The 26,271-nt window shown below is 51.6% G+C and overlaps 1 protein-coding gene across 3 annotated transcripts in view; it reads left to right on the forward strand.

Moving 5' to 3' along the window:
- KANSL1 (KAT8 regulatory NSL complex subunit 1) overlaps positions 1 to 26,271 on the forward strand; it is a 67,855-nt gene that overhangs the window by 37,468 nt on the left and 4,116 nt on the right. The window contains exons 2-10 of one of the 3 annotated variants that reach the window (XM_062633802.1): positions 6,912 to 7,053; positions 11,531 to 11,635; positions 15,979 to 16,094; positions 17,544 to 17,739; positions 20,049 to 20,214; positions 23,617 to 23,802; positions 24,168 to 24,329; positions 24,661 to 24,812; positions 26,042 to 26,160. In XM_062633802.1, coding sequence (XP_062489786.1) covers positions 6,912 to 7,053; positions 11,531 to 11,635; positions 15,979 to 16,094; positions 17,544 to 17,739; positions 20,049 to 20,214; positions 23,617 to 23,802; positions 24,168 to 24,329; positions 24,661 to 24,812; positions 26,042 to 26,160 — 1,344 coding nt within the window. The remainder of the gene's footprint in view (positions 1 to 6,911; positions 7,054 to 11,530; positions 11,636 to 15,978; positions 16,095 to 17,543; positions 17,740 to 20,048; positions 20,215 to 23,616; positions 23,803 to 24,167; positions 24,330 to 24,660; positions 24,813 to 26,041; positions 26,161 to 26,271) is intronic. The other 2 variants (XM_062633804.1, XM_062633803.1) reach the window with 2 other exon arrangements.

Raw genomic sequence — 26,271 nt, forward strand, 5'->3', positions numbered from 1 at the left:
TCAGAAGGGTTTGATGGTCACGTTGTTGAACTCTGTCTCCAGTGTCATGAAGCTGTGGGAATTAGGACTTTTTGCCTTCTTTTAAACGAGTGGCACCTTGAGATGGCTGGGAAAGTTACCTGGGAGTAGTGATACGGCAGCAAAGGACAAGAGCTCCGCGGTAACCGGCTGAAGTGATGGGGAGCAGAGGGCTGGAGCTGCATCTGTGGCTGTGGATGCATGTTGGCTCGGGGAGTTGCACGCTTTGGGAAGATCCTCTCCACAGCAGTCTTCAGGAATGAATGAGATGGAGGTGCTAAGAGGAGCATTAGGAAGGTGGCACAATGGTTTGTTTTAAAGCTCATGAGAAACAGTAATGATCAGCACTGAGCCATCAGTGGCTTCTGCTTTGACTTCCTCACCCATAGGAGCTTTTGCTGCTGTCAGCTGAGGCAGGGGAAGGCAAGCTCTGATAAATGGTGGGAAGGTGCCTGTCCCAGGCAGCTGTGGCACAGCCCAAAGCACTGTGGGGTCTGCTGTGTGAGGGACTGAGTGGAAATGGAAATCTCTTCCAGGAAGCATCACCCCATCAACTGCCTGTTGTCTTGGCGACTGGCTCTGATGTCCATGTTTGGAAGGTGTTCTCATGTCACCCTGTTGGGTCTTCCCTAAGCGTGCTGTTGTGTTGGCACAGGGGACAGCAGTATTTCTGTCCCTTGGGATCCGTTCTCATCCCTGCTGGCACAGAGTTGATCCCGGTCATGGTCTGGTACCCGTTGGCTTGGCCGTAGGTGAGATGGGCAGAACAGAGCGAACGGTGGCAGAGCTGCTGCTGTGTGGACATTGACAGCACGTGCAGACCCTGCCTGGGAGATGGTGTCTGAAATCCCACAGATCTTCTGCTGGTGGCATAGTGAGTGGTTTAGGGTCACCACCCAAACCATTGCATCCTTCCAGTCCTAAACGCAAAACCCAGTAAAGGATCCACTCTACTTTTGAGACACCATTCTCCAGGCTTTGGTGAAAGCTGCTGCGTGTTCCTCTCGAGGTTCATGGGTTTCCACTGGATTTGTGAATGGGACTGAGAAAGGGCTAGCACAGACAAAGCAAGTGACTCAGCATCATCAGCATGGTGTGAGTCACACTGCTGAGCACCACCGTGCCGCTGCATCCCAACCAGGAGGCGGTGGGCTCCGTGTAGTTATGCATGGAGATGAAGTGTTGTGTTATCAGCACATGAGCTGATGTGTCTTGTGTCCTGTCCGGGGCAGGGGGGAGTTTTGCCTTTGGATGGAGGTGTTCTTTCCGGAGATGCCAAACCAAAGCTTTCATATCCTGACTCAAGTGCTGGCTGCTCTGCAGACAAAGCTGTGCATGTTGTGGCCAGTGCTTTGGCTGCTTCCTCAGCATCAAAAGGAGGGAGTTGAGATCTGCTGTAGCTGAATGCAGATTCCACATGGCCCCTGTGCTGGTGGCCACCGGCCAGCGCTGCCCTTGCTGCTGGGCACAGCATCCTTGCTGAGGATTTGTGCTCCCCAATTCCCCCCGAGCAGTGGGGTTTGTCAGGCAGGAGCAGTGGTATTAAGTCTTTAGTCCCAGCCTCTAGAGGTCTTTGATTTTCCTCAGCAGAGGAATGAATGAGCGGGTGGAGGTTTGAAGTCGATGGAGATGAGTGCTGAGCACATGCTGTGAGCAGAAGAGCCCTTCAGGAGCTGCTGTTTCTGGCCACAGGGTGGGGGCGAGTGTTCAGCTGAACAAATTGTTCACTTTGGCTTCCTCGCAGGCAGCGATGTTGTGATCAGCTAATGAGATTGTTCTGCAGCGCTTGTGGGCTCTGCGCTTCCTCCCTTGCAGTTGTCATGCCAGTGCGTTTGGCACAGATTAACTCTTGCTCCACCCATAGATCTGGTTTTGCACTGGTCTGTTTAACAAAAGCTCTGTGGTCCGAGGAGGCAGCTCGAAGAATACATGGCACAAAGTGGAAAACAGCGGCTGAATTGGGTGCAGAGCTCTCTGCTAGTGAGGCACAGCTGAGGATCATGAGAGCAGCTGGAAAAGTTGTGTTTATGTAGTGCTTGGGGGCTGATGCTTGGATGCCTGTTGTTGGAGTTGGCTCCGTGTGAGCAGAGCACATGGCTCCTTCACTTGGGCATGTCCTGGGTTTCCAGGCTGCCAGGAGCATTGGTGGTGCTGTCCCTAGCACAGAGTCCAACAGCAAGTGTCCCCATATTTTACCTGGTTTTCAGTACTGGCATTCAAGCCCCTAAAAAGATGAGCAGAGAAAGGGGATGGGAAGCTTTGTTTTAACCTGAATTGAATGCTTAATAGTTCTCCCTTTCCGGTGAATCAGCAGGAGTTGATTTATGCATGAGGTTCCTCTTGGCATCCCACCACTGCTCAGGAGCAGGCACTGCACCAGTGTGGACATGAAACATTGAGTTGCATTCGCACTGCTAAACTTTGCCCTGGGGCTGCGCAAGGAAAGTGTGCAGAATTAATGTGGGTGATTTGGCCTTTAATAGAGCCAACAGCTCAATGTCATAAACTACCCTGTTTGAAACCACTTTTATGGTCTGTTGACAGGTTTTGGATCTGCTGGAGATCCCGGGTGGAAATACCTGAAGGGGGGCTACAAGGATGCTGCAGAGGGACTCTTCATCAGGGACTGTAGTGATAGGTTCCGTCCATGCAAGGAGATGTAAGGCAGCTAATTCTGCGTGCATGCTCTACTTAGGATAAGCACCATCCATCTGCTTAAGTGGGCTGGACGCTGTCCTTGTCAGGCTGCCCCCCCCCTCCCATAGCCTATTCTGTGTGAGCTCTCACACTCAGAGCACACCGGAGAGCAGTGTGAATGGTTTCCCTTGGAGGATGCAGCTTTTAACTGCTTTGCTGCTGCTCCTGTTACTTCCTGCACCAGCTTTGCCTCTCAAAGCACAAGAATCCCAGACTAGTTGGGGTTCAAGGGACCTTAAAGCTCATCCAGCTCCAACCCTTGCCACAGGCAGGGACCCCTTCCACTGGAGCAGCTTGCTCCAAGCCCCTGTGTCCAACCTGGCCTTGAACACTGCCAGGGATGGGGCAGCCACAGCTTCCCTGGGCACCCTGTGCCCGCGCCTCAGCACCCTCCCAAGGAAGAGCTTCTGCCTAAGAGCTCATCTCAGTCTCCCCTCTGGCAGGTTCAAGCCATTCCCCTTGGCCTGTCCCTACATCCCTTGTCCCAAGCCCCTCTCCAGGTTTCCTGCAGCCCCTTCAGGCACTGGAGCTGCTCTCAGGTCTCCCCTTCAGGAGCCTTCTCTTGTCCAGGCTGCCCCAGCCCAGCTCTCTCAGCCTGGCTCCAGAGCAGAGCTGCTCCAGCCCTCGCAGCAGCTCCATGGCCTCCTCTGGACTCCTCCAGCAGCTCCGTGTCCCCTCTCAGGACAAGCTGTGCAGCCGCTCGCAGTGACACCGCTCTCAGCAGCCATTGTCCATCAATCATCTTGTTCAGCTTAATCCAAAACCCATTTTGGGCAAGTGCAGTCCACTTTTAGTGATTATCATGCTAAAACCCCTAACGTTTAGACAGAAAGGAAGAGGGTTTCCCTCGCTCTGGTTGAGGTTCCAGGTGACTGCTGGTGGTGGCAGCATCCCAGGTCACTGCAGTATCTTGTGTGTGGTTGGTACTTTCTAGTCCTGGTTGAGAAAATGATTGTTCGTGTGATTTGTGTAGAGATTAAAGCTCAAGAAGCTACCTCCCTTGTTATCCCAAAGCTGCTCTACATCAGGGGAAGACGTCTCTGCTGCTGGCAGCACATAGCAGCAAAGGGTGTAATTGAACAGGCACCGAAAAAAGCTTCATTCTAAATATAGAGAACCACACTACGCTTGGTGCTGTTTTGGAAAGTGTGGCTGAGCCATCATGATGTCTCCTCCCCCCGTGCCGCAGGGTGTCAGGGCATGAAGCACACGTTACCCTGCTTCGCTTCTTGGCTTAGTTTTGGGGTAAATCCAGTGGGTTTTCCTGGAGCAGGATGCGTCCTGGTTTTAAGGTGAAGAACAGGTCCACTGCTGCGTGCGCTGCCACGTCACCTGCATGGGCATGAGGTGGCTTTGATGCTTCGTTTCTGTGTCATGTGAGCGAGGAATGAGGTGTCTCCACCGGAGGAGGCCGGTGTTGCTCCGGCAGGCATGGGTGCTGCAGAGGCAAGCAAGGGAGCCGGCAGCTTGGAAGTGCTCTCAGCAGCTTTTGAGCGTTCTAAAAACAATTCCCAGTGCCACATGGATCCAGCCTGCTGGGATCTGGCTTAGTCCTCAGCCTTCTAGGGAGTGCAGGTGATTATTGCGCACACAGAAGCTGAGGATGCTGTGGAAGCTGACACAGCCATTGCAGAGGTCTTCCCGGGCTTTCAGCTATAAAAGATGAACTCTTCTCTAGTAAAAATGGTTTTAGCTTCTGAAATGAGTCTGGTAAGAATTTCCCTGAGACTTGGCTGCAGGGAAGTGAAATGCTCTGGTTGGTCTCGTGGGAAGCCACGTCATGCAAACACTGTCAGTCTTGCAGGTGATGGAGTCAGAGGGAAATCAAGATCTGCTTCCCAAGCACCACTTTCCTATCCTCCATGGAGGGGATTCTGTGCCATTTAGGTGCAGACTGGGGATTCATTGCAGGGAGGAGGGGCCATGAACTTTGCAAGGCTTTATCCTGCTTGGAACAAAGTAAAGCGTGACTGTTCGGAGATCTGGATTAGAGCTGCATGATGCTGGGCTGGTGTTGGCCTGTTGTAAACCAGATTAACCCTATGGTCACTGCCTTGGCTGCCTTTTGTCTCTAGCTCTGCTGACTGTATCCTCGGAGTAACTGATGGGGGATTAAGATCTGGCCTTGCTGTGGCATCCATCTCCAATAAATACAGTTTCCACCAAACATAAGGTCAGTGTTGACCAAAATAGAGCAGGCACTTTACACAGGGAAATAATCCAAGAGAAGGACTTAAGATCCTAGAATTGGTTTGCAGATGGGCTTTGCGAGGGCTGGAGGCAGCGGATGCCATCCCTGTTTTGGTGGAAATCTGGCCCCATCTCCATTAGCACTGAAGTGACAGTGCCCACACAGCCAGGAGGTCCAGCAGGGACATTCCACCCAGCACTGCTCTGTGGACAGCTGTGACTTGGTCTTTGCACACAGAGGCTTGGTTGAAGCACTATGAGGGTGCTGAGGAGGCCCTGGAGATGCTGTGAGGGCTGGAGCAGCTCTGCTCTGGAGCCAGGCTGAGAGAGCTGGGCTGGGGCAGCCTGGACAAGAGAAGGCTCCTGAAGGGGAGACCTGAGAGCAGCTCCAGGGCCTAAAGGGGCTGCAGGAAACCTGGAGAGGGGCTTGGGACAAGGGCCTGTAGGGACAGGCCAAGGGGAATGGCTTTAACCTGCCAGAGGGGAGACTGAGATGAGCTCTCAGGCAGAAGCTCTTCCCTGTGAGGGTGCTGAGGTGCTGGCACAGGGTGCCCAGAGAAGCTGTGGCTGCCCCATCCCTGGCAGTGTTCAAGGCCAGGTTGGACACAGGGGCTTGGAGCAAGCTGCTCTAGTGGAAGGGGTCCCTGCCTGTGGCAGTGGTTGGAGCTGGAGGAGCTTTAAGGTCCCTTCCAACACAAACCAGTCTGGGATTTTAAGATTTCTTAATTTCCAAACATCCAGATGTGGCAAAGGCTTTGTGGAGGGGCACTGGATTTGTGCGTGGACTTCCTGCTGGTGCTTTGTTTCTGCACCATGGTGTGGTTTTCTTTCTTCCTGGGTAGCCTTAATATTTGTCTACCAGAATCAGGATGCTTAGGGTGTGTTTTCATGATACTGTGGCATTTAATGTGGGAGATGAGAGCTGTAGGCTCATACTTTCCTTCCCATCTTTGTGTTCCTTTCCGCTCCGGAGTGCGGTAGTAGAGAGTAAGGGGTTTGTAACAGTGTCCTGGGTTCAGCAGTAGCCGTCATTTTTCTCCTTCTTAGGGGCTGGTGCAGTGCTGTGGTTTTGACTTTCGGCCTGGGAGCAGCGCTGATAACACCGATGGTTTTAGTTGCCGCTCAGTAATGTTGACTCTGGCCAAGGACTTTGTGAGTCTCATGCTCTGCCAGGGAGGAGAGGAAGGCGGGAGGAAGCAGAGACAGGACCTGACCCAAGCTAGCCGGAGAGGTATTCCGTAGCACAGCACGTTAAGCCCAGGATGTAGAACTGAGGGCAGTTACCCGGAAGGGCTAGATCACTGCTTGGTCAGGCTGGGTATCAGTTGGCGAGTGGTGAGCGGTTGTATTCTCTCCCCTTGTTATTTCCCTTATCATTGTTATTACTGGTGGTAGCAGCGGTGATTTGTGTTCTACCTTAGCTACTGGACTGCTGTTATCTCAACCCATGGGAGTTACATTCTTTGGATTCACCTCCCCATCCCTCCGGGAGCGGAGAGGGGGAGCAAGGGGGAGACTGCGTGGCTGAGTGGGTTTAAACCACGACAGAGCTGACTGAGACGCGGTGTGTATAGTACACGCACTAGTTAAAGCATATTTGTGCCATGTAAAACGTGCTGGTGTTCAGGCATACTCTGTGACTTCAGATGGCAGAAGTCTCTTTTTAAAGAGGCTGTCTGCAGAAAGGGGGAGGACAGATGGGTTCTTTCCTCCAAGACTTGGAAAAGTGAGTCTGGCAGATGTGGCCAGGTAGGACTGGAGCTGCTGCTTCAGTTAAGCATGGAATACAATCTGAACACTTGCACAGGCAGGGCTCCCATCACTAGGTGCTAAAAGTTGTTTTAATACTGGCTTTTACAGCGTGTCTGCAGTTTGGTGGGGCATGGTTAGCGGTGGCTCCATGGTACCAGCCACAGCACTCAGGTGGGAGCTGTTGGTCTGCAAGGGCACTGTGGAATTAAAATCACACTCAGCGTAATCCCCCCTTCCCTTCTGTGTTTTCCCAGGAGGCGAAGGGCAGAGTGGAGGTGGGCAGCAGACCGTGCAGCCATCGTCAGTCGCTGGAATTGGCTCCAAGCCCACGTCTCGGACCTGGAATACCGGATCCGGCAGCAAACGGACATCTACAAGCAGATCAGAGCCAGTAAGGTGAGCACTGGGGGTCTTGCTTTGCCTGCCTCCTAATGGCTCTCTCTTCTGATGCAGTGAGGGCACCTGTGCAGAGGCTGATCCTTTCTCCCCTGCATCTCTCATGAAACATGCTGCACAGTTGTGACTGATTGCAGTGCTGTTTGGTGCAGGCAGAGTGTGGTTCTTTTCCCTGGTTCAGTACAGTAACGTGGAGAGCAATACCTCACTCTGAAGTCAGCCTTTAGGTACTGAACAGAACTGTTGTTACCTGCATGGTTTGAGCCTTTCTCTTCGTTTGATTTCTTTTCAAAGCCTTCCCATTCTTTCTTTTGGGGAATAGCTGAAGATGGGGATAAGGAGCAACTTAACAAGAGACTTATTGGAGAAGTGAGGGGACTGTGGGGGAAGTTAGTTTCAGATGTAATCACATAACATAGGCTCAAAATTGAGTCTGGAGCATAAAAAAGACTGTTCCTAGGTGCTGACCTTTCTCTGTGGAAGGAATTATTCTTTTCAGACTTAGTCTCAGATGGCAGGAGAATGGGGAAGAGCAGAGAGGGGATGAGGAAGGAATTGTTACCAAGACTAGTTCAGGCATGCACATCTAAATGTCAGACCTTGGAGGGAGGAATGTCTGGAGTTTGTGGCAAGAAGGCTCATGGTATTGCATCAACTTAGAGATCCTCAGGAATTCGGAGCCTAGCAAATGCTCTTCCCAAGATGGGTGGTGCTCTGGGGGTGGCGGGGAGGCTTCCAGAGGGCAGAGAGCACAGGCAGGGCAGGGAGAGGGGACATCGCCACAGCTATGTAGAAAAACAGGCTATTTGAGGGAGGGGGGGCTGTGAGGGACTAGGTGGAAGAGCTGAATGCAACACAGAACCCAGATTAGAGCAGAAGGCCTCTGGGAGGCGGGCTGTGTGTCCAGTTCAGGAACCAGTTTCAGAAGGGATCCTCTTCCTTCTGTCTGAAAAAGCTGATCGTGCAGGATGGTTTCTAAGTACCAAATAGCTAAACATTTATATGCTAAAATTAAGCAGTGAAAGAAATGAGGAAACTCATCTAATGAAGTGGAAGATTCAGCGCTTTCACCACATGATGACAACTTCACAGGCTCATGAAAGGGCCTCATCATGACTACAAGCATCCCCTATGGTTTTACCGGCGGTTGCAGGCTCTAGGTCTGAAAGGAGAACGTCACGGTCTGGTGTCAGGCATGAAAAGTACATCTGAGGTTTCAGCAAACAGGATGTCACCTCTCTTGATTTGCTAAAACAAAACGCCTCAGCTGTGATAACCCATTATATGAATTTTAGATAAAGCATTGCCACTTCCAGTAGCAGCAGAGTTCACATGGTGAAGATCTGGTAGTGGCTGTTTGTTCTGTCTGAGTAAGAAAGCGAGTCTCAAATACCCCATCTCTCTGACAAGACCTCGTGGAGATCACTGCTTGCATCCAGCTGTTGTTGTCTTAGTGGTGGTGGGAAACGTTCTGTTTTCATCAATAAAAGCCTCAGAGTAAGAGTCATAAGAGCAGCTTGGGACTCATGTAGGAGACCAGAGAAATGAGTAATACAGGAGCCTGGTTAGAATGGATTTGGCTTCAAATTGTACAAGGACAATAATGCCAAGAATCTGGTGACGCCTTGTTTCTATCACTATAACTTCACTCCAGCTTGGCCATGAGGAAGTTAAAGTGTAGCTGCTGCAGGATTTCAGAGCTGCTCTTCTGGTTTCCTCTTTTTTTAATGTTAGTTACCTTGCTATTTGAAGGTTCACATCCCAGTGTAGCCTTCAAGATGCATTGCTTGGTAACTCAAAGCAGGAGAAGGACCAGGCAGTCACAAATAACCTCCTGTTTTGAAGGTACAAACTGCTGCCTGGGTGTCTCGGCAGTAATTGTGTTTTCAGCACATTGGGATCGGCTCAGTTGGAGCCTGGTGAGACACGAGGAAAACAACCCATCAGCGAGGCTGTGTTCAATGGTGGCTGTAATGTGCTGTTGTGCCTTTGGTTTTGGGTTGCTTGTGAAGAGCATCTGCAGTTAATTTAAGGGACTGAATGTCCACAAAGGTAATAAGGTGGTTTTGTTTCTTCTCACAACGAGGTGGGATGTGGCACATGCCGGTCCCTGTCCCCCAAGCAGAGTCTCTGCACCCCTGCGTGTGGGCAGCTCTGGTTTGGAAGGAACAAAGAGCATTTTTCCTCTCATTCTGTGTCTCTTCCGAATTCCACTCTTAGATGAATAAGAGGTAAATTAAGGTGAAGGGCTCCTTCAGGAATTGTGTGCTCGGTTGTAATGCAGTGACCAAAACCCCTTCAAGACGGGGTTGTTTTGCACATCATCTCCACAGACCCAGCTTCGGCTTGTTCCCAGAGCATCCGAGATGGGTTCACTGTGTTCCCTTAAGCTGCTGCTGTGATCCGTGTGGCCTGTCCCATGGGAAGGGCCGTGCTCCTGTTGGGGCTGCTGAGGCAAGCGAAACATGCGATGGGAAGGGTGGGATAGGAGTTAGGAGGAGTCTCTTGCTGGAGGAATTTGCAGCTTTCACATGAGCTTTCTGTGTCTCCGATGGTATGTCAGGCTTAGGGCATGATAAGAGATGCTGCTGTCCCTCTGCAGGGCTCTTTAGGACACTCAATCTCTTTCTGATGTGTCACTCCTCTTCCTCACCCATTAGTCCCTAGGCAGAAGCTGCTGACTGTTACAGGACTGAGACACCTGAGATCTGTCTCTGTATCTGCCTCTGAGACCTGTACAATTGACTTGTCATTAATACTGTAATCGGTGATAAAAACGGGGAGTAAAGAAGCCACAAACTTGCCCACATAGATTGGAGGAAGCCTCTCTTTTTCCTTTGTTTTGGAGAATGCTAGTGAAACACAAGTGCTGTGTGACCTTGGAATGATACAGATCCGCTGCTGCTCCTTTCCCCTTCCTGAAAGGGAGCTGGGAATTTGATGTTGCCCTTCTAATTCCTCTCTATTATTGAGAAGCATTTAAATAAGGGAGATTTAAAACTGGCTGGCATGGGAGGTTTGGGCAGTGCAGCTTCTGGATGGGAGCATGAGACCCAAACTTGTGTCCCAGGGAAGGCTGCGTTAAGCCTCCGCTTCAGAGTCCCATTAAAGGGGCGTACTTACAAATGCCATAGTACGCAGAATGGATCCCTGCTCCTTCCTGAGGCATGGAGCAGCTCCCTTCATCCTGCTCCTTCAAACTGGGGCAGAATTCCTTGTGGTTATTTCTGATGCCAGAGCACTCTGAGTTTTTAATCATCGTCTTTGTCCCAGGCGTTGGCTGCTCCCTCGCTGCTGCTCAGGGGCCACGTGCGGTTGTATTTAGCTTATGAACTGTTCTCAGATAAAGCATCCCTGATCTGCGGGCTCCCATTGTCCTTCTGGAAGGCCGCGGATCTGTTGTATAGATTGTGTCAAGGCATAAGATGAGCCTTATGAGGCACTTCCATGCCCACGTGCCATGGCGCGGGGAATCGGTGGACTTTGCCTGTAGCTCTCTCCTCTCTCCACATAACGTGTCCAGTTCCCTTCCAGGCTCACTTTCTTGTCCCACACTGGGTAACCTCCAGGACTGGTTTTGGATGACTGAGCCTGTTCCTAATCGGAGCAGCCCTGCCCATAGTTTGACCAAACACATGCTTGTTCTGGCTTGTCTTTGGCCTGGATTGTATTCCTGGCCTGTGGGTTCCACCATCCCTAATCCCTTGCACCTTTTACCCTGCTTTGTGGTGCTAGAGCTCAGAATATACATCATTACAATGATTTTGGTTCACTTTGTGTCATTCAGAGAGAAACCAGTCCTGCCTTTAGAGTGAGCTCCACTTCAAACAAACAGGACAGCGTATGTTAAGGCTGATAAAGCAGTGCTCCTGCCACTGTGCTTTGTCCCGCGTGCTTTATCGCAGAGGCTTGTTTATCGACGGTTTTCTTTCCTTACTGAATTTGGGGAATATCACTTCTTTGAAGAAAGCTGCTTGCAGTAATAAGTTTGACTGATCATTTTTGGCACCCACTCAAACCCGTTTGCTTGGCTCTGGTGGCGAGTTCCACTTTGTACTGTGAAAGCAGTCGCTTCCTGCTCGGCACTCCAGTAAAATGCTCTCTGGAATGCTCTCTGGTTTGCTGGCACGCAGCATGCTGAGCCCCTGCCATGCGGGAAGGGTGGGAAGCGGGGTGGAAGTGGGACGGCAGCAGGATGGCAGCAGTTTTGCCCAAGAGGAAGCTCACTGTCTGCTGTTAACGGGCTGAAGGCTTGCGATCTGGAGTCAGCCTCTGTCCTTGCCCCTCCGAGTCCAGTTTAATTGTCAGGAAAATCCAGGCAGTCGGAGACTGGTTTTGGCATCGTATGTGAGGAACACAGTGGGAATGGAGGGCTGGCTGGGCAGCGGTTGTGGTTCCTGAGGATGGTGGATGAGCAGTTTCCCTGCTGGGACCGAAGGACCTGCAGTTAATTCCTGTTCCCTTCCCTCTCTTCCAGGGGCTGATAGTTCTGGGTGAAGCATCACCCCCTGATCCTGCAGTAGATGATGCATCCCGTCCCGTTAGTGCTGAAGTTAAGCTGGAGCCTGGGGTTGACCGGCTGGTAAGTGCCAGCACCAGAAGTGACCGAGACCAGATACTTCACCTTCATGAATGTGGGGTAGGGAAGGTTGTACCTTTAAGCTGTGGTGGAGAATGATGCTCGAACTGTGTGTCCAGCATGGGACTGGCCTCCTGCAGAAGCACCTCTCTTGTGGCACTGCATGTGGGAATTGCTGATCTGCTGATCTGCCCACATTATTTGGGGGTTAATAAACGCTAGGATTTAAACACCTTTTAGAGCAGAGTTCCTCAGGGTACATTTGTAATACGCATTAGCATTTGGTGAAGCTTAAAAATCTTAACGAAGCCTCTCCTTCTAGCAAAAAAGTACTTCAAACTGCGAGCAGCACAATTAGCAAAGGCTTCTGAAGATGCAGCTATTAATATCTGCCTGAGTGTCACCCCTTGGAAAGGGAACTAATGATTTCAGTGAGATGCACTGGAAGCTATGCAGAGTGCCAGGTATTTATTATTTAATGCAGAAATGTAGGCCACAGACTAAAGGCTTGATGGTTCTGTTCATCCTGGCTGTGATTACTTTTGATCCTGTGGGACACATCGACGTGTTCAAGTGGAGGAGTTTGGGGTGGTGCTGTAGTACCAAAAGAAGGGTGGTCCCTGCGTGGCTTCAGCTCTGCCTGCTAAGCTGCAGAGCTCCCGCTTATCCATCCTGATGGGAAGAAACGGCTTCACTGCAAGGGGCCTGCTTGAGTTTCATGGGCCAATATTCAGTGTAATTGATCCGGGTCCAGCATTTCCCTGGAAGTGACCCTAAAGTTGTCCTTGGAGGGTTTTCTCCTATCCCTGGCATGTCTTTGTCAGGGTTCTCCTCCTACAGAATGAGAATATGAAATAGGGTGAAATGTTTTATTCACATCAGAGCGCAAAGGGGTTGTTAGGAGTGATTGTAATCAGATGTCTCCTTGTTTGACACTGGCTCTCAGATGCCTGTTTGGAATGTGAGTCTGTAATTAGCTGAGCCCCAAACTCTGCTGTGTACCTGGGTACAAGGACCAGGTTTTGCTCACGACTGACGTAGTAGATGGTGCTCCAGATGAAAATGGAGCCACACTGGAGGAGCAGCAGAGGCTGGAGAGCCAGGATGCCCGGGGCTGCTACGGATCGGGATTGACCCACTGGCATGACACAGGGGCTGGTTTGGAGCAGTGATGCCCGTCTGTTGTGTGCCCTCCAAATTCTCATGCTTTAACCCCAAAAGCACTTGAAGTCCCTCCTGACTTTGTTAAAGACAGTTCCATATACTTAAAAAACCATCTCTTTGTCCTGGTTCAGGTTGTTTTAGGCATAATGTCTATAGGTATGCTGCCTGCAGGCACCTCCAGGCTTCTACAGCCGCTGCTGGAGGGCTTGTGCTTAATTAGACTTGCTGGGAAGGGTGGGGTGTTGAGTCAGAGCCTTGAGCTGCTCCAGGCCAGAGATTAGCCCAGAGACCATTCCTGCTGCGTCAGGGCACTTACTGGAAGGGGATCTCTTGGGCCTCTCCTGGAGAGGTGCTTATCACTGCGGCATTCTTTGGGCTGCTCGGAATTAGACGTGCTTCCTTGGCCTTTCCTCCTGCTCTTTCCCTCCCAGCTGCAGAGTAAGAAACACATCTGCAGCATGGAGTAAGGGGAGGAATCCATCCTGTCCCGTCTCCAGCTCCAGTTTGGTTCTCATCTGCTCATGCGTCCCTCCCTTGGCTGGTATTAATGCAGGATACGTGTCCTCAGGCATCGGCTTGATATGTGGGATGGGGTTGATAATCCCTAGAAGGAGCTAATCCTATCATCAGTGGAGGGGAGGTCTTGCAGAGAAGACCTGGGAATGTCTCTTGGGAACTGGAAGCTCAGTATGTGAAGAAGTATTTTTGCCTGAAGACAAGGATAACACGAAGCCCTGGAGAAAGAGCTCTGCTGTTGACAGGGATTCATCACTCAAGTAGCAAGGGGAGCACTTAACATTGACTGGGAAATGGGAGAAGATATCGGTGGAGTATTTCTGTCAGGCTTTTCCCTGCGTTAGGGGTTTGTATCTTGTCATAGGGGAAGATCTGAACCTGTTTGGGGTTTTGGGAAGATGGGGGAAGACTGATGTGCCAGAGGGCAGCTAACAGTGAGACAGTTTAGTACTTACCTAGTGGAAGGTGTCCATGGCAGGGGCTTGGAACTGGATGAGCTTTAAGGTCCCTTCTAACCCAAACCTTTCCATGATTCCTGGTGTTGGGCCATGACGACTTGCCAGCAGACAGCTTCTTTCTTGCTGTGAGAGCCCCTGGCAGTCTGCAGCTGCTGGTTTCATGTTCTATAAGCAGATGTGCTAAAGCTGAATCTTAGACACCCCCTCCCAAGAGTCCTAAGGATCCTAAAGACCTGCACTTCCAGACCTCCGCTGTTCCCAAAACACAGAGAAGAGCTCAGTCTGGAGCACCAGTGTGATCCTAGTGTGATGGCCGCTCCTTGGGTGCCAGCCTGGATGCAGGACCAGCCCCGGAGGAAGACACAGAGCTGGGATGTGTGTCCAGGAGGTGGTGATGCAAGAGCACTGGAGATGTCAGCTCTTGCAGTCCTGCTCCTTCCCGTTGCACGTGCCAGAGCAGTGGTAGGGAACACCCATCTTCAATGTGATAAGGGGAGCCTGGGCTCCTTCTGATAAAGAGACTTGGGACTGATGCCGTCCAGCTCCTCCGCAGGGAGCAGAGGGGTCACCCTCTACTCCCGCCTTGAACCACCATGGAGACAGGCCCTGGGGAAGAGGGAAGTTCCTCCTTAAAGACCCTTTCTGGAGGAGGAAATAAATGCCCTGGTTGAGAAGAGCTCATGAGTCATGTGCAGCCGCCCTCCTGCACCGGGGGTGCCTCCGGCAGCGGTGTCATGTGAAGGCTCAGCCTTGCCAAGCTTCTGGAAACCAGCAGGAAAACCTTCAGCTCCTGCTCTGGCTTCACCTCGCAGGGAGCTGCCCTGGGCTCACCTCATGCTCCTGGTGTGATCTGATTCACCCCTGCCCTGGCTGCGGGGCAGAGACGAGCCCATGGCTCTGATCCTGCACCGGGAGAGCTGCCTTCTGTAGCAGCAGTGTGGAACCCAGTAAAGCTTCTGCAACAGGCAGCAGGCAGAAGTTGTCTGTGGTGGTAGAAATAGCTCTTCCTGGGTGAGTCAGGGCTCTGCTGTGCTGGAAACCGTTAGTCCAGCACCTGATTGTAGTTGTTCCTTGGGTGGGGGAGTGACTGCAGGGAAGATGTTAATCAGTGCAGCACCGATGCTTTGGAGATGGAGTATGTGGCAAGCAGGGGGCTGTGGAAACATCTCGATGGAGAGAAATCAGGCCTTCCCTTTTGTCTTTTTTAGCAGTACTTGAACTGCGTCATTGCCCTTGTGTGTGCACAGGGGAAACCCAGCTCGAGAGGCACTGGGAGGAGGTAGCACGAGAAGAAATGACTTTAAGCCAGGGGAGGAGGAGAAGGAGCTCTCTGAAAACAGAAGGGGCTTCAAAGATGAGACGGGGGCTGGATGGGTGCCAGGGACATGAACACGTTGGACCACACTGGCACGTGCTGGGGTGGAGGGCAGGAATGTCACTTGCAGGAGGCACAAAGCCCGCGTGTCCTTGGAGGCTGCACTGACAGTCCCCCTGTTGAGGCCAGTTGCAGTGGGAGATGTGCAGCCATTTGGTGCTGTGGCCATGCAGTAACTGCTGCTCACAGCAGAGTAAAGCAGGGAGCTCTGTCTTTAACTTAGTTTTCGCTTCTTCCCTCTGTCAAAAAGGTGTTTATTGGGCAGTTTTAACTTTATAAAGTTGGCCTCCTTATATCCCAAGCCCACAGCTTGTGTGCATACTCATTTAATACACTTTTTAAAGCGCTCTTTGGACCATGTTTGCACAGGTAGGTAGTTAAAATGCAAATTCAGGTTTGCAAGTCAGTTCCACTCCCCCTCCCCTCCTGTTTTCCCCCAGAGTGCTTAGACAGGAGCTTGCAGCCGTGGCTTACAGCACACATCAAGCTTCAGAAGCTGCCTGCGAGGTTTACAGGTGCTTATAAACTTGTTTGCACTATTGGGACAAGATGCTAAAATCTCCTTAAAGACCTTGGCCTTTCATACTCCTCAGTGGTTGCCTCTGGGGGGAGTTGAAATCCTTGAAAGCCCTGCCCTGTACCATCCTCTTGCCAGAGCTGCGCCGAAAGAAGTCCTTGCATCTCCCATTCACATAGTGGCTTCTGAACCCTTGTTTTGAAGTCCTGTGTGGAAACCCAGTGCAGAATCCTCAGCTACAAACTGGGAAGAAGAACGTTGTGGCAGTTGAAGAAGCTGCTTTTATTAATTCCTGATCTTTCTCATCCTTCCTTAGGGTGTTTCTGGATCCCAGCCGTTGGAGAACTTGGGTATTTCTGCTGCAAATACTCCTGATTCCCACCCCGCCAAGCCCTGTGGAGCACCAAGACCCGTCAATGGAGTTATTAACACGTAAGTTAATGGAGTTATTAACACGTAAGCTCCTTGCATATTATGGGAAGAGTTTGATTGTTATGATCTTGACAAAGTCCCACTGGAAACTGGCCTGTAACATGCTGGTTGATGGGTAGTGGTACAGACGGCCTCTGGTATGGTGGTAGATGATGCTTGGAAACATTTTGGAGGACGTGACTTTCTTGAGGTTTTCTGCTGCCTTGTTTTCCTGAAAATGGAACTAAACTGAGCTGTGTGTGCATGACCCAGCCTGCAGGTTGATGCATTCTGGGGGGAAGCCGTGCAGTGAGCGTGTTCCAAACTCTGCCTGTATGGGTATTGTCCATACACTTGCAAATAGTGTGATATGGAGGTACTAGTAGCCTGCTTGCAGTTATTTTGCACACGAATCTGTAAGCACTGGCCCACGTTCTGGAGATCCTGAGGAGTCCCCATCCCATTGATTTGGGAGTAAGACTTTCTGAATAATGTGTTTCTCCAAGCTGCTTTTGAGGAGAAAGTCTTTAAGTGGGTAAAGTAAAAGAAACTCTCCTGTGCTACAGGATGATTTCAGGGCTGCAGCACTTGAAAACCCTTGAATGCACGGTGCTTCAGAGTCCTCATAGTGGCTAGGGAAGCTTTGCCAGTACCACCGCACTTGCTGAGTACCTTAAGGTGGGAGGGATGCTGCAATGGTGCAGCATGCAAGCGTAGAGAACACCGATCAACTCACTCCCTGCTACAGCTGAAACACTGCAGGCTGTGACAGAGCCCTTTGTATGCCCGTAGCCTTTGAACCGCAGAGCTTTAGACCACAGGGCTTTAATGTTTTGCATTTTTAGAAATGAAACACTTGTAAAATATACATGAAAAGGTTCTGCAGATGAGGCACCGTGCTGGTGTCTGGGAGGTGGCCTGGGCTAGTGATGCCATGGTGCAGCGGGGTGACTGCGTGTGGACAAGGAAGGACTTTGTAGGTAAAGCAGAAAGGTTAATGTTAACATTGCACTGCTGAGAGCTGATAGAGGGGTAGTTCTCAAATATTCATCAGAATCAAGGTTTAGTGTTCTAGAATATTGTACGTTCCCTGTCTTGTGCCTCTGGCATTAAACTCATCAGGACCCGTTGTCTTAAGATGCCCTGAACTGTAATTCTGGGGGAGGCTGAGTTCTAGGATTAAAGCTGTTCAGGTCCTGGCTTTTGGTCTCACTCTGTGTCCAGCTTTAAATGCTGGGTTTTTGTTCAGAACTTCCAGAGGGATTTTGTCAAAGGTTCTGTGTGGAAAGTGACCGAAGTCAAAGCAAAAAGGAGAGTTGGCTTAAGAAAAGCTGTAACCTGCAATGCTTTAAACCCAGCTTAGGGCATTTGTTAAGATCTGAACTGTGAACCTGGCTGCTCCTGCTGGGTGACATGGGGTGGTGGAATGAATAACAGTGTCTTTCTTGCTCTCTTTATCTTCTCGGGCAGTCTTCAGCCTGGCCTGGCAGAACATGCTCAGGGAGATGGCCAGGAAGCTGAGGAGCTCTTGCATAAAAAGCAACGACTCAACATGATTTCTTCATCTTCGGATGGGACGTGTGTAGCAGCTCGCACTCGCCCAGTGCTGAGCTGTAAGAAGCGGCGGCTCGTTCGGCCGAGCAGCATCATGCCCCTCTCCAAAAAGGTTAGTGCTGGTTGGGGTTTGGATGCACACCAAAGAGCCTGGTGACGTTCTGATGCATTGGCCTAGCATGCTTTTGCTCTTTGCATGAAGAGATCCCCCTGGTTTGGGAACTGAAACTCTGGCGTGGGTTTTCTTCTCTAAAACCAAGCAGCCTGAGGTGAACATCAGGCCAGATAGTTCAATATGACCCAGTCTGAGCAGCTGAAATAAGTTCTGAAGGGTCAAGTGTCAGGAAACCTTAACTGTGAGCACAGGAACGAACACAGCCCCAGGAACTCGCTGCTACTTGCTCAAAGGAAAACTGCAATTGTCTGACCTGGAATCCGTGGGAAGTCTCGCAAGAGGCCTGCCAGGGTGATGGTGTTCGCTTCCGCTGCTCGATGCTGTGCTTGTTCCTGGTTTTGTTTTCATTCAGGTTTTTACTTTATACTCCTCTCCCTTATGCAGAATTCGGTGGCAATGCAGTTTATTGCCTGCATGAGGAAAAGCCGTGCTTCATTCTTTTTAATTTCTCTTAGGAATGCCATAAGCCGTCAGTTGGAGGATAGAGAGTTAGAAATTGAAGCCGTAAAGACCTTTTTGTGCATGCAGCTCTCATGACTGCAGAACCAGAAATGGCAAAAATCCACTTACCTTTGAGTCAGAGCATTTCAAGTCAAACTTTACCACGAGGGTTTCGGGGGTTTCACTCTGCAGGTGTTGGGGTTATAAAGAGAAGCTCAGAAAGCAAGATTTTTCTGAGCAAAATAGGTTCCTGTTCAGCTGAGTTGGCTTTAACTGGTGACTCGTTTGCAGTCTCACCTGGTAGAGCTCTGCACTGACTGCTGGCAGGGTCTTCAGTGATTTGGAAGTTTATGAACTATCACATAGGTGATGCTGACTCGCGCACTCAGTGTTTGAAGAAGGGGCTGTTAATTCTGTGTTAGATTTTCACTAGTCATCAGATACATTTGGTAATTAGTGATGGTTCAGAAGAGCTGTTCCAAAGGGTAGAAGATGTGTCAGATAGCAGAGCATTTCTGTGGACTCCTCCAGTTATCTGGGAGTATCACGGAATCCCAGACTTGTTTGGGTTGGAAGGGACCTTAAGCTCATTCGGTTCCACCCCCTGCCATGGGCAGGGACCCCTTCCACTGGAGCAGCTTGCTCCAAGCGCCTGTGTCCAACCTGGCCTTGAACACTGCCAGGGATGGGGCAGCCACAGCTTCTCTGGGCACCCTGTGCCAGCGCCTCAGCACCCTCCCAGGGAAGAGCTTCTGCCTGAGAGCTCATCTCGGTCTCCCCTCGGGCAGGTTCAAGCCATTCCCCTTGGCCTGGCCCTACAGGCCCTGATGGGCAGGGTTACCTCCTGTCTTGCACAGCATCCTGTTCATAAAGCCCTGCAGGCGGTTAATTCTCAGTGATGGTACAACACTGCTGATTCACCCTCATGTCTAATCCAGAGCAACCACCAGATCCTCTGGGCACAACTGCTGCTTAGTTCCCTCTTCCTCCTCTTCACTGAGCACTGAAGTGCCCACTTGTTGCATTTGCCCTCAGTGATACATGATTTTTGGTTTAGATGATACTTGATTTGTTTTAGATTGTTTCTCTTAATTTGTAACCGTGAGTGGGTATCTAGCTCTTCCCTTCAAGGTGCTTCCAGCCCTTCCCAGTGCTGGTGTTACTTGCTAAGGATCAAAGATACCTATTCCATCATTGATGTCATTAATTGAAATTACTTGGGGATTGCTAGCCTCAGAACAGACTTCTGCAGGCTCCGCTTTGATGCATCGTAGGTTGCTGTCTCTGTATGGGATTTACATCCCGTTGTGCCTCTGCCCACACTGGTTTCATATAAATGATGTCTGTATGAAGTCTATAAATCTGTGAATCGAAGCTCAAAACCCACCCTTTTTCAGTTCTTAAAGATGTGCCTGTAAGTGTCAGCAGATGGCTTGGCATACAGTGATATCTGTCTGACCCATTTGAACTCAAAGGGCTTTGCTTTTATTCCCCCTCTCTGACAACTGAATTCTGCTGCCTCATGGTTTTCATAAATGAGGTTTCAACCTAGATAAAATCAAACACTTCTAGGCCAGTTGAGTCGATGTGGGGCTGCCTGTGCTGGTGAGTAGCAGTTCTCAGCTGTGTTTGTGCAAAGTGAGTCCAGACTAAATGAACAGGTTTTATACGAAGTATTTAAAAGAAACCCCAACAAAGAAAACCCAACAGCCTTCGGGGTGCTTTTCATGAGCTCTCAAATGGAACTTGGCAAGAGAGCCCTTAGACCTCCGATACGTTGACGCTGTTCTCTGTCCCCTGCTCAGGTCCATCGTAACAGCCTGGTGCGATGTAGCTGTGACGTGAACCCTTCATGTGCTCTGTGTGGCACTCGCAGTGCAGCGACTCTGGAAATCCAGTACGATGCCCCCTTGCTGGAGCGCCTCTCCCAGCTGGACTCATGTATTCATCCTGTCCTGTCATTCCCAGATGGTAAGAGCTCATCTCAGTCCCCCCTCTGGCAGGCTAAAGCCATTCCCCCTTGTCCTGTCCCTACAGGCCCTTGTCCAAAGCCCCTCTCCAGGTTTCTTGCAGGCCCCCCCTTAAGGTACTGGAAGCTGCTTTAAGGTCTTCCTTGAGCCTTCACCTGCAGGTATTTTTAGGAGTAGAGCATTTACAGCAGACACTGGGAGGGGCAGGGCCTGGGAAATCATTCCACCTAACATCAGCTCTGCTATGGACACGTGTTATGGGAACCTGACCTGGAGAAACCAAGTGCCTGGGAGTCTGTTCCAGTACCTGCGTCTTTGTCACTGTAAACCCCTTGAGAAGTATTTGCTTCTATAGAGTTTATTCATCTGTATACAGTTATTTGTGGGTTGGTTTAAGTCACTTTTTGACCTTGTAAGGAGTTGTAAATGAACTTTCATGCTTCAGAGGGTACAGTAAGAAGGGATGTTCCCTTTAAGAGACTTGTTTCCCTGTTATGTATCAGGGTTAATCATCATTACAAGGAATAACTAACCAGCCTTGACCGTGGGGCAGTCACACATTTCATGTCTAGGGACTTTTCCCAAGGGAAAATAAGTAGTTTCCAAAACCTCCTGCTTCCTAAGCTGCCAAAGTAACTGCAAGCCTGGTCTTTGACCAAAAACTATTGGCTTGCATGAGATTGGTGCCCATCTATCATCTTTTTCCTCTGGTCACAAAACAAAGCACCACAAATGATAGGAGCCAGTGCCTTTGTCAGGGGAGTGAGTAAATCACAGCAGTTCCTTTCCTTTATAGGAGAATGTGGCTGCTCAAGGTGTAGAACAGAGCTGGTGGTGCTGGGAGGAGGGTGTGCGTCCCTGCTCCTCGTGGGGATGTGAAGTGGCTGGTCCAGGTTAAGACACAGGGTTAATGGGGGGGGATTGTGTTAAAATCCAGCTTTGCACAGACTTGGTGTGACAGCAGGAAATGCACAGTGTCTGGGAACAATTAATCTGGCATCTCCCAGCAGCACTGTATTTAAAACAGACTAAAATAGTCAATTTGTGCTATTATTATTAACTGAATCCCTCCCCCCTACCCCAAAGGCACATCTCTGTAAGGAACACTGCGGGAATTCAGCACTCAGAACTCCCAAAGCAGGAATTTCTTTCCTGATTTCACAGCACTTGTAATTCTGTGTCCGTAGAGTTCAATCTGGTATCCTAGGAAGTGCTGAGAAAAGACTGTTGTGTGTATTGCAGTGTAGCCACCAGGCACATCAGAACCATAGAATCATGGAATGGGTTGGGTTGGGAGGGACCTTAAAGCTCATCCAGTTCCAAACCCTGCCGTGGGCAGGGACACCTTGCACTAACCCAGGCTGAGTTCTCTCATCCCACATTCACTTCCCGTTTCCCTGGGGTCAGCTGCAGGCAGCTCACGCAGTGATAGATCCGTTCTGACCGTAGGAGATGAAAGCTTTGGGGTTTTGGGGATGGGGTTAATTCTGTCTGCACGCATCCAGCCAGGCACTGTGTGCAGGGTTGGGAATCCCTGTGCCTGGCCTTTCCAGGCAGCACGGGGGTGTCCCCATGCCTGTGAGGGTTCGCTATGGGGACTGACCGTGGCCGGGAACTGCTCCATGGGCAGGGGCTTCCTGGAGGAGTGGGTGAGGTTCTCCGATGGAGCCTGGCCTGGGAGCAGGGAGCATGTGCTGACTTTCACTTGGAGCCGCTCTCTCCGGGCTCCTCCGGTGCCAGCAGCCGGGATCTCTGGAGCAGTTTGCCAAGGGCAGGGTTGCCAGGCGCCGCGGGAGGAGGAAAGATCATTCCTGCTGCTGGCATCGCAGCCTTTACCCCATCCCCATCCCCTGGCTTCGTCCCCTCCCTCCCACTCGTTCTGGGGGGTTTCTTCTCTGGTTCCTCGCTGGGAGCTTTCGGATGATGTAATAACCCTGGTGAGGATGGCGAGAGCCGGGCTCGCCGCGGTTGCCATCTGCTGGTCCCCGGGAGGCCTGCACCGCTCGGCTGAGGAGGAGGAGGAGGAAGAGGAGGGCCGATGGTGTCGCTGCACGGGCTCTGCTGCAGCCGGAGCTGGCAGAGGGCAGTGGCAAACGCTTTCTGCTGACAACGTTTTGTCTCGCTTTTTTTCGCTTCCATTCAACCCATCCTCTCTTCCCGCAGCCATGAGGAGTGCTGAGATGGACTCACCTCCGAGGGGAAAGGAAAAGATGGCCCAGGAGAAGAGACCATTGTCCCAAAGCCAGGCCATTTCAGCACAGTGATGCTGCAGCATCTGTAAAGGGCTGGCTTGGCCCCGTGCTCTTCTTTGGGACATAGAATCCCAGACTGGTTTGGGATGGAAGGGACCTTAAAGCTCTCCCAGCTCCAACCCCTGCCACAGGCAGGGACCCCTTCCACTGGAGCAGCTTGCTCCAAGCCCCTGTGTCCAACCTGGCCTTGAGCACTGCCAGGGATGGGGCAGCCACAGCTTCTCTGGGCACCCTGTGCCAGCGCCTCAGCACCCTCCCAGGGAAGAGCTTCTGCCTAAGAGCTCATCTCAGTCTCCCCTCTGGCAGGTTAAAGCCATTCCCCTTGGCCTGTCCCTACAGGCCCTTGTCCAAAGCCCCTCTGCAGGTTTCCTGCAGCCCCTTCAGGCACTGGAGCTGCTCTCAGGTCTCCCCTTCAGGAGCCTTCTCTTCTCCAGGCTGCCCCAGCCCAGCTCTCTCAGCCTGGCTCCAGAGCAGAGCTGCTCCAGCCCTCACAGCATCTCCATGGCCTCCTCTGGCTCCATGTCCCTCCTGTGTTGGGGACCAGTTACCAAATCATTACCTGTCTGCTCCCCGGTGCTGCTTGACCCAACCCCTGCATGGGGAGCTGCAGCAGCACCTCTGCTCTTGGAGCCTCTCAGGTGTGCTCACACAGCCTTGGTTAGATGATGGAGGTGCCATGTCAGGCAGATGAATGTCACAGTAGTTGGTTGGCTTCTGGCTTGATCTGAATTTAGGGGTTTAAATTGGATTTCTCTCTTCCAAGCCTGCACCTCTGTAGATTTGATGTGCTGAGATAGCTCAAATTCTTGGAAGTCAGATCTGAGACAGCAGAACTGAGCGTGGCAGTACACGAGGTCCCTTCAGTGCTAGGCACATGGTTTGCCTGGCAAAGGCTTCATTCTCCTGCCAGGATATACTTGAGTTGTGAATCCTGGAGGAATGTCCTTCTCTCAGAGAGCTTCAGATTAGAAACCTTGGGTCCTTACACTGCGGGTCCTCCTGAACTTGAGGAAGGTGTAGGCAAGGCTGGGTTCTCCTGGTGATGCCTGTGTGTTTGTTGAGGGCTGTTCTTACTGGGATGATGATGGTTCCACAGCTTCCTGGCGCATCCTGTAATGAACTTGAATGCTGTGGTTTGCACCCCTCTGCAGATGTGCCCACGAGCCTGCACTTCCAGAGCATGCTGAAGTCTCAGTGGCAGAACAAACCCTACGAGAAGGTGAAACCACCCAAAAAGCTCTCGCTGAAGCACAGAGCCCCTCTGCCCCCCAGCAGCCTGCCTGACCCTGCTCGCAAGGACCGCCACAAGCTGGTGAACTCCTTCTTCACTGCAGCCAGTAAGTGCCCTCCCTGCCTCCCCGTGCTTTCGTGTCCAGCAGCCCTGGAGCTGAGTGGGGAGAGGAGGAGATGGATTCCCTTCCAAGTGAGCTCTCGAGGATGAGGCTGGAGGTGACGTGTGTGCAGGTTTTGAACTCAGGCTGGTGCCGGTGCGTAGGGGCCTCCCCTTGTCGCTCTGAGGCTGTGCTCACGCCGGCACGGGCAGTTCTCAGGCTCGTCCTGCTCTGAGCACAGCTCAGCGCCCTGATGGTCTTGAGCCCACCTGGATTTGTGGAGCTGGTGAACCCTGCCCGAGCCTCCTGTGCCAGCAGAAAGAGAGGTGAACGCAGGCGTTTCATAGCTCTTTCTCTGTTCCCCTCCTCAGAGCGCTCACATCAAAAAGCCCAAGCAGACAAGGCACACAGGCCACCCTTAGACGATTTTACGGCCGTGTCCAAGGCCGAGAGAGCGCCAGAGCGCTCGCTTGTCCAGCCTCCTGCCCATGACAAAAAGCGATTGCGAGACTGCTCATCTGAGAGGAGTGAAGGTAGGCTCCCGCAGCCAGGGCTCTCGGGGGGAGCTTGGGCTTTGCTGCATATCCAGCCCCTCTCTCCCCCTCCAGCCATGGAGCGGGGGCAGCGCACTGCTTCTGGGCCTTGGCACCACCGCAGCATCGCCTCGTGTGCTCTAACTGCTTCTTCCCTCAGGGCCTCTCGAGCTGGCAGCCACCATCAGAAGGTGCTTCTCTTTCATGCAAGGTGCTCCTCAGCACGGGCCGTTTCTGGTGCACAGGGTCCTTTCCTCTCCACCACCTCCACTGCCCTTTGGGGTTGCTTTGCTAACGTCATCCTTTGTTTTCTCCCACCCTCCTTGTGTAGTGTTGAAGCATCACACGGACGTCGGCGGCCCGAGCTACTTGTCAGCAGCTGCGAGCCCCACACCTCACAGCCCTATAGCCCGGCAACTGTCCACCTCCTCAGAAGGCTCTGCTCCTGCCAGTGTGAGCTCACAGGGCGCCTCCAGCACCACTGTGAGTATCTGGTGCCTTTGGGGGGTTTCTGAGCTCAGCTCCATCACATCGTAGGCTTGAGAATGCTTGGTGTTTCTCTTGGCATGCTGAGCCCACCGGCTCAGTTGCTGGTAGGGTTGCTGGTCCCCTTTTACTCTGACTGTGGGTCTGCTGAGGTTCCTGGATTGATGTTGGCTGTGCGGAGCCAGTCAGCTGCAGTTACAGGTTCACTGTCAGCTGGTCAAATGTTCCTGTTCTCCGTAGGCCCCTGGCTTTGTTCCATGTCAGGGCTTTGGTTTCTGCCGCAGCAGTTGCTGAACTCACCCCATGTTCTGAGACATGCTCAGCCTCCTGGAGTCATCAAAACCCAGACTGGTTTAGGTTGGAAGGGACCTTAAAGCTCCTCTGGTTCCAACCCCCTGCCACAGGCAGGGACACCTTCCACTAGACCTAGGTTGGAGCATCCCAGTTTAGTGCAGGTCTGCATCTGCTCCCTGGTGGCTCAGTCAAGGCTCATTGTTGACAGTGCCATGGTGGGATTTCCATGCTGCCAGGGCAGTAGGTGCCCACCCACTGTGTCCTCACCCAGCTTAAGTAGTGTTGGGGTTTGGCTGTGGCAGGTCCCCAGCAGGACAGCAGACACCAGAGACCCTGGTAGATGGCAGGTGGCTCCATTAGGAAGAGGGACTGTTTGCATATCAAGCTGATCCATGAGCATTCATGTCACTGCACTGTCAGCGCTGCTGTCACACGTCTGGGGGAGGGTTTGGGATAGACAGATGGTAGGAGAGCACCCAGTGTTCAACCAGGTTTAAATAGATACGTGTGGAGCTTATTTCTGTCTTAGGAGGACTATTCCAGTCCAAAGCCCGATTCAGATAGATGCTGTTGGGCTCTTAGTGCAGCTCCCAGAACCCGACATGAACTCGTCTGACTCCTTCCTCCTCTGCCACAGTGGCACCTGTGGTGGGTGCAGGCCCCTGCAGGGCCATGAGCTGTGTCCAGACAGGATGGTTCTTCCCTGATGGTCTCCCTGCTTCCTTTAGATTGACAGGAGGGATTTCTGCTTGGGAAGAGCTCTTCCAGGAAGCAGTAGGTGAACTCATTCTGATGCACATTGCTTCTGGAGTGTCCATAAGTCATAAAAGGCCATTCTATATGAGGCCACATCATTTTTCATGCCCCATTAAGGGCTTAACATAACAAAGCCTGCGACCCTTTCTCAGCTGGTTCTTGTCTTCATGTTACAGCAGCCAAGGAGGAGGAGAGGCGAAAGTTCATTTGATATTAACAACATTGTCATCCCAATGTCCGTTGCTGCAACGACTCGTGTGGAGAAACTGCAATACAAAGAGATCCTCACACCCAGGTATGTGCCTCATGCCAGCTCCTGCGGTTCTTCTTCCTTGGAAACGAGAGGAAGTTTGGAAAATATCTGATTGTACCATTGATGGACACTTGCTAAGTCAGGTCTGCTTGT

Source organism: Pezoporus occidentalis, unplaced genomic scaffold (genome assembly GCF_034315485.1).
Source record: "Pezoporus occidentalis ecotype Australia unplaced genomic scaffold, CSIRO_AGI_Poc_V1 ctg404, whole genome shotgun sequence".
In the NCBI taxonomy this organism is placed as follows: Eukaryota; Metazoa; Chordata; class Aves; order Psittaciformes; family Psittacidae; genus Pezoporus; species Pezoporus occidentalis.